Genomic DNA, 15,024 nt, shown 5'->3' with positions numbered 1-15,024 from the left:
GCCGCCGCCAAGGAGGGTCAGGCACCCGCTTGCCGGGGTGGCAGGTGAAGCAGAGCCTCTAGAGGGGCAGAGGAGGCAGGTGAGGCAGGGCCTCTCGGTGGGGAGGCAGGTGAGACAGAGCCTCTGGGGGGGCAGAGGAGGCAGAGCCTCTGGGTGGGGAGGCAGGTGAGACAGAGCCTCTGGGGGGGCAGAGGAGGCAGGGCCTCTGGGTGGGGAGGCAGGTGAGACAGAGCCTCTGGGGGGGGGCAGAGGAGGCAGGGCCTCTGGGTGGGGAGGCAGGTGAGACAGAGCCTCTGGGGGGGCAGAGGAGGCAGGGCCTCTGGGTGGGGAGGCAGGTGAGACAGAGCCTCTGGGGGGGCAGAGGAGGCAGGGCCTTTGGGTGGGGAGGCAGGTGAGGCAGAGCCTCTGCGGGGGGCAGAGGGGGCAGGTGAGGCAGAGCCTCTGGGGGGCAGAGGAGTTAGATGAGGCAGAGCCTCTGGAGGGCAGAGGAGGCAGGGGAGGCAGAGCCTCTGGGTAGGGAGGCAGGTGAGGCAGAGCCTCTGTGGGGGGGCAGAGGGGACAGGTGAGGCAGGGCCTCTGGGTGGGGAGGCAGGTTAGGCAGTGCCTCCCTACCAGAGTCCTTCGAAAAGCGGCACTGCCACCACCACAGGAGGTGCTTAATGAGCGCGTGGTTTGGCTCAGCGCCGCTTTTTGAAGGACTCCAGTAAGGAGGCTCTGCCTCACCTGCCTCCCCACCCCCCCGCCTCACACAGTGGTGGTGTTTTTCAAAGGACTCCGATGGGGAGGCTCTGCCTCACCTGCTTTCCCACCCACTGCACGTCCCTGATGCTCTAGGATCTCATGGTCCTCGCAGTGGCCTTTTCAAAGGACGGCAGAGGCACCTACCTCCTCAGCCACCGCACATCCCTGCTGTTCTAGAACTTTGCAGTCCTTGAGGCACTGCTTTTCAAAAGACTCCAGTAGGGAGGCTCTGCCTCATCTGCCTCCCCACCCACCACACACCCATGTCAGCCACCCCAAAATGTAGGGCATCCAAGAAAAATGTAGGACACGACAAAATAAAAGCTAAAAACACTCTTGCATTGATTTCATGTGGCCAATTTAAACACAATATTACTAATTATTAAATTTAAAACTATATTACTTATTAAAAGGGAATAAAGATTGCTGCAGCCCTCCGCATGCATACCTGGGACAGACTCCTGGTAGATACACGTAGGACTGCACTGGGAACTGAGCCAATTGTCAGTGCAATTCTAGGTATGTCTACTCAGAAGTCAGTCCCATTGTGTTCAATGTAGTGTTAGTCCTCCCAGGAAGGTAAGTGAGCCTAGATTGCATCCTATAAACATGTCCTGATTTTTATCCACCCTGCTGGGACCCTTCATAGAATGCAAGGAAGGAAACAAGTTCAGATTCCCCTCCTGGGGAAGTTGGAATGGGGTCTGGTTTTATCTTCTCCCCTTCTTCCCCGTCCATGTGCCCCCTTCATCTCCATCTGTCTATCATTGACCTCCAAACTGGTGCTGATGCCCCTATGCAATGTCTCAGTTGGACTCCTGTTAAGCCTGATGAATCTTCTCATTTTAGGATTGTACAGGATGTAGGAGTAAGTTCAACTGAACTCAGACAGCAATCCTTTGCGCACTTACGTGGAAGTAAGCCCCTGATTATAATGGAACTTACTTCTGAGTAGATATGCATCAGCTTGAGCCCTCAGAGTTCTAACTTTTGAGCAAACATGTATAAACTTGCACAATCAGTCACAACAATAGGCCTCATTGGTTTCAGTTGTACTCAGTCATGGCAGACTAACTGAGGACACAACCCCCAGACAGGAGTCAGTGGTCCTTTGAACTCAGCTCTTGTTTGTGAGAACATTGTGGTCAGGCCTGAGGAGGGATGGGGGGCTTCGAGGGAGACGGGGCCTTGACAAAACATCATGTTGGCAACCTTCAGTCTCGGAAGACTATGGTATCGCGCTGTGGATGGTGGTTCTGGCACAGCGTCTAGTGTGGCTGAAAAGGCCGATTTGGGAGTGACAATCCCTTCCACACTGGGAGCAAGTGCAGTCTGTCCCTGGTCTGTCTCCCTGGCTATGGGCCTGCCTTCTTTGCCTCAGACTGTTGGCCAAGTGTCTCTTCAAACTGGGAAAGGCCATGCTGCACAGCCTGCCTCCAAGTGGCAAGCAGTAGCTTGACAAAACAAGCTACTGCATATTGTACAAAAGAAATGTATTACAAAATAAATGTGGGTACTTCACTCTCATCCCTTCCTTCTACTACAGTTTCAGTCCACTGTCAATGCCCTCCTGTTAACCCAATGTCTTGAGAAAGGGGCCCCCAGTCAGGTGTCTTTCCCCAGGCCCAAGGCCAGTTCTCACCAGCCCTTGACTGAGGCCAATGAAAAATCTTGCTGTAAATGTGTTAGCGGTTCAAACAGGGAGCGCTTTGGGGCAGGGAACTGTTTATCTTGTCTTGCAAACTGCTTGTGAGCTGCATTTGAACTACGTTTGTGAACTACATGTGTTCCCTCTCCGATAACACCAGAACCAGGGGACATCCACGAAAGTAGAGTGTTGGGAGAGTTAGGACAGGCAGAAGAAAATATTTCTTTACCCAGCATGTAATTAGTTTGTAGAACTCCTTGCCACAGGAAGTACTGATGGCATTTTGCCTGGATGCCTTTAAGAGGGAATTGGACAAATTTCTGGAGAAGTTCATTATGGGTTACAAGTCACAGTAGGTATGTGCAGGCTTTTGGTTTTAGAGGCAGGCTGATTGCCTGATTCAGGGGAGGGCACTGGGATGCAGGTTGTGTCTGTTGTCCTGTGTGCTTCCTGAAACATTTGGTGGGCCAGTGAGATACAAGAAGCTGGACTAGATGGGCCTGTGGCCTGAACCAGCAGGACTCTTCTGATGTTCATATTTGGCTGTGCTTTACAGACCTGGTCTGTAATGTGTGTATGTGTGTGTGTGTGTAATGTGTATGTGGGGGGGGAGGGGGAGAGAAAGAGTGGCTTACAACAAACGTGCGAGGTAGTCTACTGCAGGTCTGGAGGGCAGTGTCTGTGTCCAAGAGACAGGTTGACAACCACCTGCCAGCCCTCTCCAGCAGAACAAGCCTAGGGATGTATGGTGGGTGGGGAGGCAGGTGAGGCAGAGCCTCCCCCACTGGACTCCTTTGAAAAGCACCACTGCTGTGTTGCGAGGGATATGTGAGGTGAGGCAGAGCCTCCCCCACTGGAGTCCTTCGAAAGGTGCCGCCGCCTGCGGTGCTTTTTCGAAGGACTATAGTGGGGGAGGCGCTGCCTCACCTCACATGGTGGCAACAGTGTTTCTGAAGGACTCCAGTGGGGGAGGCTCTGCCTCTCCAGCCTCCCCATCCACCACACCCCCCTGGGGCCTACTCAGAAGTAAGCCCCACTGAGTGCAATGGGCCTTACTCCCAGGCAAGCGCCTGCACACAGACTGCAGCCTAAGAGTGGGAGAAGCCACCCTGGGAGGCCTGGGACCAACGAGAGGCGGCCCTGAAGCCCACTTCCGGTCTCGCTGGGAACGGCCTTTCCCGCAGACATAGAGCGCGGCGCCTAGAGCGTGGCGCGTGGCTTTCCGGTCTGGACCGGAAGTGAGTGCTTTTGACGCTCCGACGCTTAGTCCCGCCTCCTGGGCACTTCCGGGCCCTCCTCCTCACTGCTTCCGGGGCCCGCCGCGCGCCCTGCCGGCTGCCTGCGGACGTTGGTGAGGTGACGGGAGGCGGAGTTGCGGGGGGAGGAGAGGCGGCGGCCCTGCTTTGCATATGCAGATTCACCCGTCCCGGGGCTGTGGGCGAGGCTGACGCGGCTCCTTCGGGGGTCTGCAGAGCGTTTGCGCAACAGCCCTGCGAGGCAGACCAGCCTCCTCCACAACAGCCCTGCGAGGCAGGCCTGCCTCCTGCTCAGCAGCCCTGCGAGGCAGGCCAGCCTCCTGCACAACAGCCCTGCGAGGTAGGCCACCCCTTGCGCAACAGCCCTGTGCACTAGGCTGCCCCTTGCACAACAGCCCTGCGAGGCAGGCCAGCCTCCTGCTCAGCAGCCCTGCGAGGCAGGCCATTGCATTCGGACCCCTTGTCTGGGCTGCGGTGAGGGAGGACTGAGGCTGAGTCCTAGCCAAGGGCTCCCAGTTGGGGCAGGGTCCTAGTAGGGGGCATGCTGTGCTGGGGGGCAACCAAAGAGTTAACCAAGGCTGCCACCCTAGCCAGTTTCCTGGGGGTAAGCCCCACTGGACACAATAGGACTTGCTTCTGAGTAGACATGCGCAGGATGTGCCCAAAGCCAAACATCGGAACCTCTGCTCCATCACCCTGTGAGTTGGCTGGTGCTTTTTAATCCCGGCTGGGGCGGGAGAGAAAGCGCAGAGGCAGGGAGCAGTGCCATGCGGGGCAGCCAAAGAGTTAACCAAGGCTGCCATCCTATCCCCACTTTCCTGGCAGTAAGCCCCACTGAACACAGTAGGACTTACTTCTAAGTAGACATGCGCAGGATTGTGTCCTTAGTGTCAGCCTTCAGGCTTTTGGAGTCCACTGGATTCTTCACCACCAAACTGGAGGGAATAAAGGGGGAGCAATGGGGTTGTGTTGTGTGTGTGTGTGTGTGTGTGTGTGTGTGTGTGTGTGTGTTAATCTCATCCAGCAGCCTGCGTGTATTTTGTTTACAAAAAAGGGACGAGGTGGGAACTGGGGACTTTGGTGCAGACACCACTGGAAGAGCATGAGGTGGCTTCAAGATGCACCCAGGGCAGCTGAGGGCCCAGTCCTGTCCTGCTCTCCAGCACTGATGCAGGCACGATGCAGCCCCGAGGTAAGGGAACAAACCTTCCCCTGCCTTGAGGAAGCCTCGGAGACTGGCTTCCCCCCACTGGACGGAGCACATGCCCCACTGTGCACACGCATGGCCGCACCAGCACTGGAAAGTTGGGTTGGGTTCGGCCCTCACAGAAGCGCCTCCCTGTATTCTGGAAACAGAAGGTCTGTGAGCAAACGCAAACCAGCAGGTCTCAGCTGGAAAGTGGTGGGTTCCTTTCCAGCTGGAGGAAAGGAGTGGGGGGGGGGGGATGGAAGAGATGCATTTCATGCTCTCAAAGCCGGGGAGAAAGTTCAAGGTGCTGCACTGGGCCGAAAGTCAGTTGAGGGCAAAGCAGGAGCCCCGTGTTGGAGGGCTTTTCACTTCCCTCCAAAGCAGGGGGGCAGATTCTCCTTTCCTGTTCGGAAGCCTCTCCTGGGCAGCCAGTCGACCTGCTGATTTTAATGGTGAGAGTGCCCCGGTTTTCAGCCCACTTCCTTTGGCGGCTTGAAACCTGTTTATTTTCTCACACCAGAAAGGGGGGGGGGGTGTGAGATTAAAACTATCCAAACAGCCAGATGTTGACTGGCATGCTGGTAAAATCTGCCCACTTATTTTCTAGTTTTTTAACAGAGTGACACTTCTTAATGGGAACTAGCCTGGTCCCTGTAGCACTTTCAGTATTTATTACAGCAGTTTATTCAGTATTTAAAATGCTCTAGCAATGGTATTGGTTTGCATATCTAAATTCAGACGTTTGTGGCAGAAAACAGATTTTGTTTTCTTTGAGGTGGGGGCCGTGAGAGAAATGGTCTAACATACTGTATTTTTAACAACCTCCTCCTCAGGAACTTTGGGTATTGATTTTCTTCTGCTCTACCCCACAACAATCCTGAGAATCAAGGTGAGGAAAAAGGATATGTCATAATTAATAGTTGCCCAGGGGCTGGGATCGATCCAGCTCTTCGATCTGGGTTCACCGGGCTTCTCCTCCAGTTCTGAATTACCAAAAAAGGTTTGGATCACAGTTCCTCTATGGGGCTTTGTCTCAGAATGGTCTACGGTTTAATTAACTTGAGCACCAACTTCAGCATGGGGGGGGAGCAGTATCTCTGGCAAGGCTTGGCCTAATCTGCAGGGCTTCTCTTGCACTTGTTTGATTGTAAGGATGAAGGGGGAAAGGGTTGGATAGAATGCTGGAGACTGTTTGCACCAGGTTTGGGGAGCCCCACAAAAAAGCCTTCACTGTGCCCCCCCCATGATGCCCTCCATCAGTCTCCTGAGTGGACGCTTTTGCTGCCACCAGTACAGGCATGGTCCAATCAGAGAGTCCCTTTGATAGTTGTAGACTCTGAGCCAGGATCACATCTTACCAACTTCTGACACCATCCCCAATTGTAGAAACACAGACATTAGGGAGCACAGAGCGGCCGGGGGCTGGTTAGCTGGCTTGAGTTGTGATCCTGTACACACTTTCTTGGGAATAGGTCTCATTCAATTCAGTGAGACTTACTTCCGAGAAGACACACACAGAATGGTGGTGGTAGTTCCTGTCAGGTTCCTTGCAGCTTACTTCCCCTCCTCTCTCTCTCTGTATCAGCTGCCTTTGCAGAGCCATGTCCAGTCAAGGTGATCAGGAGGCTGGTCAGGATGAGGCCTTTGGTGCCGAGCACCTGGCTGCTGAATCGATGGCTGCGGACATGGACCCCTGGGTGGTCTTCGACGCCCGTAAGACTCCGTGGGCTGAATTTGAGGAGTGGCTGCAGACCTACCAGCCGTCCCGCGTCTCTCGCTTTGGCGACCCGGAGTGCAATGCAGAACCCGTGGGCTGGATTGCGGTTTACGGCCCCAGCTTCTGCCCTGAAGGCGGCGATGTGGTGGGGCTGCAGGAGGCGTGGGAGCGGCTGCAGGCCAGCGGGCGTCACATCACCTTCGACACCGTCAAGGAGCTGGCTCTCAACCACCGCGTGCTGAGTGGGAAGTGGCTGATGCACCTGGACAGCGGCTTCAAGGTGGACCACGCCTGGAGCGGCATAGCCCGTGCCGTGCTGGAGGGGCGCATCGGGGTGGCCAAGGTGAGCCCCTGCTGCCCCGACTCGGACCGCAAGCAGGTCATCTGCGTCTACACGGACGACTTCACCAACGAGGAGCAGGTGTTGTCTGCCGACGCCGTCATCCGGGCCACGGGCATCAAGTGCCTGCTGTCCTACAAGCCGGATGTCTACACCTACCTGGGCATTTACCGCGACAACCGCTGGCACCTCTGCCCCACCATCTTTGAGAGCAAGTTTGACCTGGAATGCATTCCCCGCCGCTCCCGCATCATCAACAAAGTGAGCAACATGGAAGTGACTTAAATGTGCACCCCAGGTGTGGTGCGCCCAGAGGGCGTGGCAACCCTTGTGAACTACAAGCCCTACAAACTACAAATGTTTTTTTTCTAGAGACTCGTGACCTCAGCGGCTTGGGGGTGGAGCTTTAGTGAGATTCCATATTCAAGGCCTATGCAATTCTGTGGCAAGGGGGGAGCCCTTTGAGCTGGTCTACAGGCCCCTCACACTGAGGGCCATTTGACTTTCTCTTTGAACTGCTAAACAACACCTGCTGCTTTTGTTTGTTTCCAAGAATCTGTTAATAGGAGTGTATTCTGCATCTTTGTCTTTCAATTGCCTGTGTGTCTGTTGCCACACTGCCTGGCCCAGAGTGGGTGGCTGCAGGCACTCCCCTCTACTTCTGATACTAAACCACTCTCTGCTAACATAGCACTGCTTTCACATTCAATTAGTGGGTACTCCGCAAGAGTGGCAGCAACTGTGGGGAGTAAAACGGCTTCTTTAAGTGGCCAGCCTAGAACAGGGCAAAGCATGCCAGCTTTGAACATCCTAGAACTGTTCAGCTGAACAGAATTTTTAGGCTGCCTAGAGAAGCGGTCTGTGAACCTCAAAAGCTGGTAAGCTCCTTACACCCATTTAAACTGGTCTTTAAAAAAACATTTTACCTACTTTAGTTTCTTTGACACACATTGTGAGCAGTGTTGATGATAGCTGTGAAAGTGATTTCTTTAGTTTGCACTTTCAGTCTCTCTTGGGCATTGTCTCTAGTGGGGGTGGTTAGTTGTGGAAAACCAAATAGGAACACTCCTGTGAACGGAGCGGGTGTGGGGGCCTAGCCCTACAGCCTCAGGATGGTGTCAGAGTGGAAAACATTGCCATTTTTGTCCTGGGGCAGGTGTGGAAAATGAATTTGACAAGACGTTTGAGTGTAAATAGGTCAAAAAGGGCTTCCCCCTTTCTGCCTGGGTTTTGTGGTGGGGAGAAGCAAGACAGCCAGTGCCTCCACCTCCGAACTGTTCCGCTTTGATGTTTAAAAAAACCTGCTGCTACTGCATAGTGCTTCTTAAAAGTTCCCAGTGCTCTGTATAGCCTGGCTAAGAAAGAGAGTCTTAACTTACTTTGCGAAGCTTAACTCCCCTTTTACTTAAGGGGTGAAGAGTGGCAGATGCTGCAACTGCTGGAGAAGCCTCAGTGTGAATCTCTGGCTGGACATTTTGCCTCTGCCCTTGGGGGTCTGAGGCAAGCCATTGCCCGTGCAGCCTCAGTCTTCCCCAGCTGGAGCAAGGGGACAAATACACAAAGCAGAAGGCTGTAGCTCCAAGGGGCAGGCCCAGAGGGCCCGGTTTCATCTGTTCAGCACTGGCAGCAAGAGAAGAAAGATTTCTGGTAAGCTGCTGTCAGCCAGTGTTGTCAGTAGCAAGCAGCAGAGGGAGAGAAGGCAGGCATTCTTGCAAGGAATTGTAAATCTGCCTTGTTTTTTGTTAAAGAGCCACATCTGTTTTTGTCCCCAGTGCTGCAGGCTACCCACCATCCCATTTAAACACTTGGCTGCCCCAGGGGAAGTGCCCTGAAGTCAGCCCCAGATACCCCCTTGCCCACACTGGGTTGAGCGTGCAGGAGAAGCCAGGGAGTTGCGCTCTGCAGGCATTTTCTCTACTCAGCTTCACAAGGCCGGTCTGCAGCAATGCCCCTCCCAGTTCTGTGTCCCAGAGAATGTGGCACTTGCACCTGACCTGGCAGCCATGGGAGAAAGAAAGCTCGGCAAGGATGATGTTTGGGATTTATTATGAACCTACTACCGGGGGGCGGGAATGAATGGCTGAGATACCACTGCAGGGATTTTATGTATAGTAACAACACAAACGGTTAAGTATCTGAACACGCAGTCCCCCCTCCCCCCATTGCAGCAAAGAGTATAAAAAACAAGGCACAGAAAAATGACCCCCCCCCATGGCCAACCTGTTTGCAGGCCATGTCATGAGTCTCGACTTTGGAAAAGGCACCATTTGATTGGCCAGCTGGGGCAGGCAGGCAGGGGGGCACTGCTCTCCCTCTCCCTCCTCCTCCATCGATGTGGCCTGAGTTGTTTGTTTCTGGGAGCAGAACATGGACTGGCAAACAAGGGCTACAGCCTTGACCTCCCCCCAGAAAGCAAATGAGGATGCAGTGAAGCATCTGGTGGGGGGGAGAGGTCTTCGAAACTAGGGCCACAGAACAAGGCACCACCGCTGGTGACCAGAAAGCCTCCAAAGCAGTGCTGTGGAGCCTGCAGCCCGTCAGGGCTCCGTAGGCAAGGCAGTGTGCTGGCCCTCGCTCCCCTGCAGAGTTGCTGGATTTGCCCCTGCTGTTGGTGAGGTCCTGCTTGGTACACAGGCAACTGCAACAAGGGAGGATCACTCCCACAGCCCACTCACTAGCCCGGGTGGCCCACTGGGCCTTTAAATCTTTGGGTGGGCAGGAGAAAACTTCCCCCGTCCTTGTCTGTTTTGCCCCATTCCAAGGCAGACTCAGGCACAGCTGAATGGCTTTACAAAGCCACCCAGAAGAACCAAAGGCTGTGCAGTGACCCCCGTTTTGCTAACATAACTAAAGGGAGAAGAGCCTGGGGGCAACTCCCCCTACTCCAACAGCCCCAGGGCAAGAGGCATTTTACAAGTGGAATACAGAAGCCTTGGCCCCGGGGGGGGGGGAGGACGTAAAGGCTTCTCAGACATTTCTTGGCCCCCACAGAAGCTGGGGAAATGCTTTCAGGCACATGGGCCAAAAAGCCAGCCACCCATCTGGCAGGGCTCCCTGAGCGCCTCGTGGAACTGGGAACGGCCAGGCTGCCTCCACTCCAGCTGGGCATGCAGTTCTCAAGAGGCACCGGAGCCCCTCCCAGGAGGAGAGAGGAGAAGCCGCAGCGGAGCAAGGTGGCTGAAACGGCAAAGGCAACGATTGAGGGGTGCAGCCCTGCCAGAGGGGCAGGGTCAGAAAACAGCTGGCTTGCCCCGGGCTTGGCAGACACAGGACTCCCACCTGCACTGAATGAAACCCCCTTCCTGGCTCCCTGGACATTGCAGGGGAGAGGCAGAACCTCCACCTGCGCTGCAGGGAGCTCGAGGGCCGGTCTGTCCCAAGAGGCCATTTGGAAACGCCACCAAGCAGAGAGCAAGCTGCGGGTCCAGCAAAGGAGGGCGCGGAGGCAGCTGGGATCTGGCCCTCAAGTCCAGCCAGAAGGGCTCTTGGCTGCAGGCTTCCCTCTATGAGTTCAGCTGGCTCAGGAAAGAGTTCAAGTCCAGGTCCACAATGGAGGGGAAGCTGTCCTCGCCAGGAAGAGCCCCCAAGAGGCCGTTGACGAAGCTGTTGCTGCCGCCGCCGCCGCCGCCTCCGCTGTCGCCGCCACCGCCAGGCTCTCCCTCGGCCCTCCGCTGGCTCACCAGGCGGGTGATCGACTCGGGGTAGGTGAGGAGAGTGCTGTGGCTGTCGGGGCCTGCCGGCGGGTTGGGGCATTCGGTCAGGAGTTGGCGAAACTCGGCCGTGTTGATCCCCTCCAGGCTGCTGTAGGGGGCGTCGTCCAGGATGCCCCCCAGCTCCATAGCCCCCGGGTCCCCTCCGTCAAACTGAAGGTGCAGGAAGGCGTCGGCAATGCTGGTATCCGGATCCGCCTCAGACGGTGGGACCTTCTGGGCCACCCCCAGGCAGGACAAGTCTTCCATGTTGACGGTGCTGAAGTTTGGCTGCATGGCTGCTGCAGGAAGGGGGCCACGGCTGGACCCAGGGAAGGGGAAGTCGGGGGGCACCTGGCTTGCAGGCTGCGGTTTGGTGGTGAGTGGCGGGAGTTGACCTGGAGCTCCCAAGAGCCCAGCGATGCCTGCAAAGAAGAGACACCCTCTACGTGATGCTGCCCTTGGACTGATCACTTCCACTGATGCGGGTGTTACAGTGCCCGACCCACTTGTTCTGCGCTCGGTTCAAAAGGTGCTGGTTAAACCTTTGAGCCCTGAGATGCACTGGGAGCTGTTGGCCGGCTTGAGTGCTTACCATAGGCAAGTCCTCCGATAATGACCCAAACGTGTATTTGTGCCTCAGAAGGTGAGGGGCTGTCAGCCACCCACTAGAAGACGGGACTTCTTGGTGGGGACACCCACCCTGTGTTGGCAACCTTCAGTCTCGAAAGACTATGGTATAAGCCTACAGCACCCGGTATTCCCAGGCGGTCTGCCATCCAAGTACTAACCAGGCCTGACCCTGCTTAGCTTCCGAGATCATGGCATAAGCCTACAGCGCCCGGTATTCCTGGGCGGTCTCCCATCCAAGTACTAACCAGGCCTGACCCTGCTTAGCTTCCGAGATCATGGTATAAGCCTACAGCGCCCGGTATTCCCAGGCGGTCTCCCATCCAAGTACCAACCAGGCCTGACCCTGCTTAGCTTCCGAGATCATGGCATAAGCCTACAGCGCCCGGTATTCCCAGGCGGTCTCCCATCCAAGTACCAACCAGGCCTGAACCTGCTTAGCTTCCGAGATCATGGTATAAGCCTACAGCGCCCGGTATTCCCAGGCGGTCTCCCATCCAAGTACTAACCAGGCCTGACCCTGCTTAGCTTCCGAGATCAGACGAGATCGGGCATGTGCATTTACATGGTCCACTGCTAATAACCTCACGTGCAGGGTTGTGGTATGGAAAACGCAGCACTCCAAACCGCTGTGCAAACATTTTTATGTTGACAATGGTGTAGCTAAGGCACCTGGCACTCGGGGCCACAACCATTTTTAACAACCCCCATACGACAAAATTTAACACCCCCCGGTCAGTGGTCTGAGACATGGGGAGGTCACAGCCTCCCCACACCTCAGAAGGCTTTCTGGAGGACTTGGAAAGGTTTTGGCAAAAATCTGAAGTGCCTTTCTCAGGCTTCCAGGCGGCCTTCTGAGGTGCAGGCCAACCACTTTTTCACCACAGGTCCACTGTCAGGAGTGTGGTTTGGTACCCTCCACAAGGCACAGTACCCAGGGCAGCGTACCCCCCCTTAGCTATACTACTGGACAGATGTAACAGTCAATGTATATTAAATTTAGTGTTAAGAAAGTCTTGGCCAGCCAGACTTTCAGGTTTTTTACCGCTGAACTGGTGGCCTTCTGCATGCCAAAGCAGAGCACCTGCCACTCAGTGAGAGCCCCTCCCTGACCAGCCCCTCCCAAGAGAGCTGGAAAGTGCAGATGAGTAACCAAAGCAGAAACGGGGCCACGGGCTGAACAGTGCGGAACAAACAGATAGAACGCTTAGGTGCTATTCCCTGGTGAAATTGTCACCAGGCAGAAAGAGGGATCGAAGGCTTTTAAAAGCTTTGGAAATCAGGATGAAAGCAAGAATTAAAAAATGGGGCGCCAACTGGGGTGGGGTGGCAAAGCCTAGGAGCTCCTTACCGCTGGGATTGGGTCGGGCCGGACCATGCTTTGCAACAGCGATGCGGCGGGGGGAGCGTGATTCCGGAGTCCCAACTGTCGTGGAGGAAAGAGAGTGGGCAGTTAGCAAGCTGAACGGGTCCACCCTAAAGCTTGGCCCAGACCTCCCTTCCCATGTTCCACTGTGCACTGAAACCCTCTCCCCCTGCTGGACCTGCCCTTTCTCTTCCTACCGGCAAAGGAAGTCTTCTGCACAAAACTTTTGAAGGTGCCCAGCGTGCGTTTGCGTTTCTCTTCAATGCGATGGAAGTCACCTAGAGAACGGGGCAGAGAGAGAAGTGACCATCTGCCTTGAATGGCCAGGTGTCAAGCCAGTGCCTAGCGGTTTCGGCACAGCAGTGGTGGAGAATCGGGGCTAGACCCCTGCCGCCGTCCCAAAAGCACCACTGCTGCTACTCCCGACTCAGCGGTCACGAGACCAAAGTGCTTCAAGGAAGTAGAGCAGCGGCGCATACGCTCCAGTGGCACCACCTCAGGCTGGAGGTGAAGTGTAAAGGAAAGACGAGTTTGCCACCCACTGCAGCAGGTTTCCACCCTGCTTCAAAATGTGAATGCTGTTTTTTCAGCCTCCTTCCCAACCGAGATTCTGTGCCCTTCGGTGTTTCCTTGGGGAAACTTGAGAGAGAACCAGGTGGACAATTTGGAGAGGAGCGATAAAGCCATTTGGTCCTCCCTGGCAGGAAACAAAACTGCCCAGAGAGCCTATTTTAGAGGCAGCATCCCCCACTGCGCCATGCAAGGGCATATGGGATAACAGCTGCTTTTCTTTTCTGGGGGGCAAGAAGGGAGGCTGCACTTATCTCAGTGGCTTCATCTCCACAGGAGGCAATATGCAACCAGTGGGTTGGTGGAACCCCCTGTAGGATATGAATGAACTGCTTGGATTGATTTTCAGCCAGTGAGGCACAGCACACTGGTGTGCCGTGAATGCTCTGCAGGTGTGCCACAGAGGTTTGAGAGTTTGGTTTTAGAGGCAGGCTGCCTCTGATTGCCAGGCACAGGGGAGGTGACCAGGATGCAGGTCATTTGGTGGGCCACTGTGAGATACAGGAAGCTGGACTAGATGGGCCTTTGGCCTGATCCAGCATGGCTCTTCTTATGTTCTTCGTAGGTCATTTATTATTAGGGCCATTGGAGAATGTAAGCCCCCCCCCCCGAAAAGCAGTGTGTCTTTTCAATTTTAGTGCCATGTCATTTGCCATGAGATTAAAAAGACTGAAAATCGCTGGCTTGGATGTTCCTAATGAAGGCATGACCCTCCTTGGGACTGTGGATTTTCCCAGGGCAGCTTCAGCCAGCCACCCTTTTTATCCACGGGGGATTCATTCCAGGACCCCCTCCCCAGATACGCAAATCTGCGGCCACTTCCAGTTTGCTTGTCAAACCCAAGGTGGCTTTCCCCTGGTATCGGCAGCGAGTCAGATCCACAGATCTGCAAATCAGATACCGGTGGTACGCTGTATAAGAGCCAGCATTTCAGAAGGTAAGCGCCAAGAAACTGAATTGGATGCAACTTTGGTGGGCTTGAGAGTCAAATACCTTCATCGGGCAGGTAGCGAAACTCCATGGGTCCGCTGACCTCCTTGTCAGAGGGGCGGCGCAGCTGCATCTGGACCGTGACAGGCTCCCGGAGGGCTTGGTCCATGTATGGCGGGGTCTTGAAGACGATGGCCACCTGGCGGTGGACGTCTGCCTGCGAGAAAGAGCCCTTTGCCTCCCAGGAATCCTTGAAGAAACGGACTTCAATGTCTTCTGGAGTGGAGGGAAGGGAAGGGTTGAGATTCACACCCGGTCAAAACACAAGGTCTGCCACTGCCATAAGAGCAGTCGTGGTGACCAAGAGGGACTGAGGCGATGTGATTTTCTTGGAAGATATCCCAGAAGGCCTTCCTTGTTGGTAGGAGGAAGGACTCTGCCATCTTCCAAACAGCATCAGTGCACACAGGCTGATCAAGCAGGTGAAGGAGCCAGTGTGAGCAAGAGCACCACTGAGGCAAGCATTTGCATGTGCTGCTCTGATGGGGTCGGGATATCCTTCTCTGTGTGCACCGATTCTGAACGTGACAGACGCCCTGCGAATAATCACTCACGATCCAAAAGTCTCTGGCACCTGGTTCCATCCCCTCTCCCCCGGCCACCACGAGAGGTGCATCAGTGGGCAGGAGGTCTGGTCTAGAGGGTTGAGCCTCCAATTGCCTGAAGATAACATCTGAAGGTTGCCAGTTTGAGGCCACCGGCACCATGAATGGCGAGACCTTGAAGCAGCTGACAAGCTGAGCCGAGTTATTCTACCTGCTCTTCGGAAGGAGCTGCTTGTCAGCCTGTGTGGGAGGAGGCCAGAAAGTGATAACAGACCACAAAAGTTCCATCTGAAATGTTGTGTGGTTCTTGAAAGACAGAACCTTTCTTTAATTGTAAAAATCC

The 15,024-nt window shown here is 55.0% G+C and overlaps 2 protein-coding genes across 7 annotated transcripts in view; one reads left to right on the top strand and one right to left on the bottom strand.

The window, feature by feature from the left end:
- The first annotated feature begins 58 nt into the window (after nucleotides 1–58).
- C15H11orf68 (chromosome 15 C11orf68 homolog) lies at nucleotides 59–8,169 on the top strand. Of its 5 annotated transcripts, XM_066610274.1 has the most exons (3): nucleotides 3,691–3,985; nucleotides 5,668–5,723; nucleotides 6,420–8,169. In XM_066610274.1, the coding sequence occupies exon 3, from the start codon at nucleotides 6,436–6,438 to the stop codon at nucleotides 7,174–7,176; it is 741 nt and encodes a 246-aa protein (XP_066466371.1). In that variant the 5' UTR covers nucleotides 3,691–3,985; nucleotides 5,668–5,723; nucleotides 6,420–6,435; the 3' UTR covers nucleotides 7,177–8,169. The 5 variants fall into 5 exon arrangements, 4 of the variants coding, with proteins under 4 accessions (XP_066466373.1, XP_066466371.1, XP_066466370.1 ...); XM_066610276.1 differs by lacking the exons at nucleotides 3,691–3,985; nucleotides 5,668–5,723 and adding an exon at nucleotides 59–79; XR_010793378.1 differs by lacking the exons at nucleotides 5,668–5,723; nucleotides 6,420–8,169 and adding an exon at nucleotides 4,700–5,024.
- Nucleotides 8,170–9,064: 895 nt separating this feature from the next.
- RELA (RELA proto-oncogene, NF-kB subunit) overlaps nucleotides 9,065–15,024 on the bottom strand; it is a 34,933-nt gene continuing 28,973 nt past the window's right edge. The window contains exons 8-11 of one of the 2 annotated variants that reach the window (XM_066610254.1): nucleotides 14,140–14,349; nucleotides 12,774–12,854; nucleotides 12,562–12,636; nucleotides 9,065–11,005 (exon numbers count right to left, since the gene is read on the bottom strand). In XM_066610254.1, coding sequence (XP_066466351.1) covers nucleotides 10,395–11,005; nucleotides 12,562–12,636; nucleotides 12,774–12,854; nucleotides 14,140–14,349 — 977 coding nt within the window. In that variant the 3' untranslated portion in view covers nucleotides 9,065–10,394. Of the gene's footprint in view, nucleotides 11,006–12,561; nucleotides 12,637–12,773; nucleotides 12,855–14,139; nucleotides 14,353–15,024 lie in introns of both variants that reach the window. The other variant, XM_066610253.1, reaches the window with a different exon arrangement.

The sequence above is a fragment of the Tiliqua scincoides genome, chromosome 15, assembly GCF_035046505.1.
Source record: "Tiliqua scincoides isolate rTilSci1 chromosome 15, rTilSci1.hap2, whole genome shotgun sequence".
NCBI lineage: Eukaryota > Metazoa > Chordata > Lepidosauria > Squamata > Scincidae > Tiliqua > Tiliqua scincoides.
This window is presented reverse-complemented; position numbering and strand designations above follow the sequence as displayed.

Coding starts and splice junctions, on each gene's coding strand:
- C15H11orf68 (XM_066610276.1), top strand. CDS start 6,436: ATGTCCAGTCAAGGTGATCAGGAGGCTGGTCAGGATGAGGCCTTTGGT.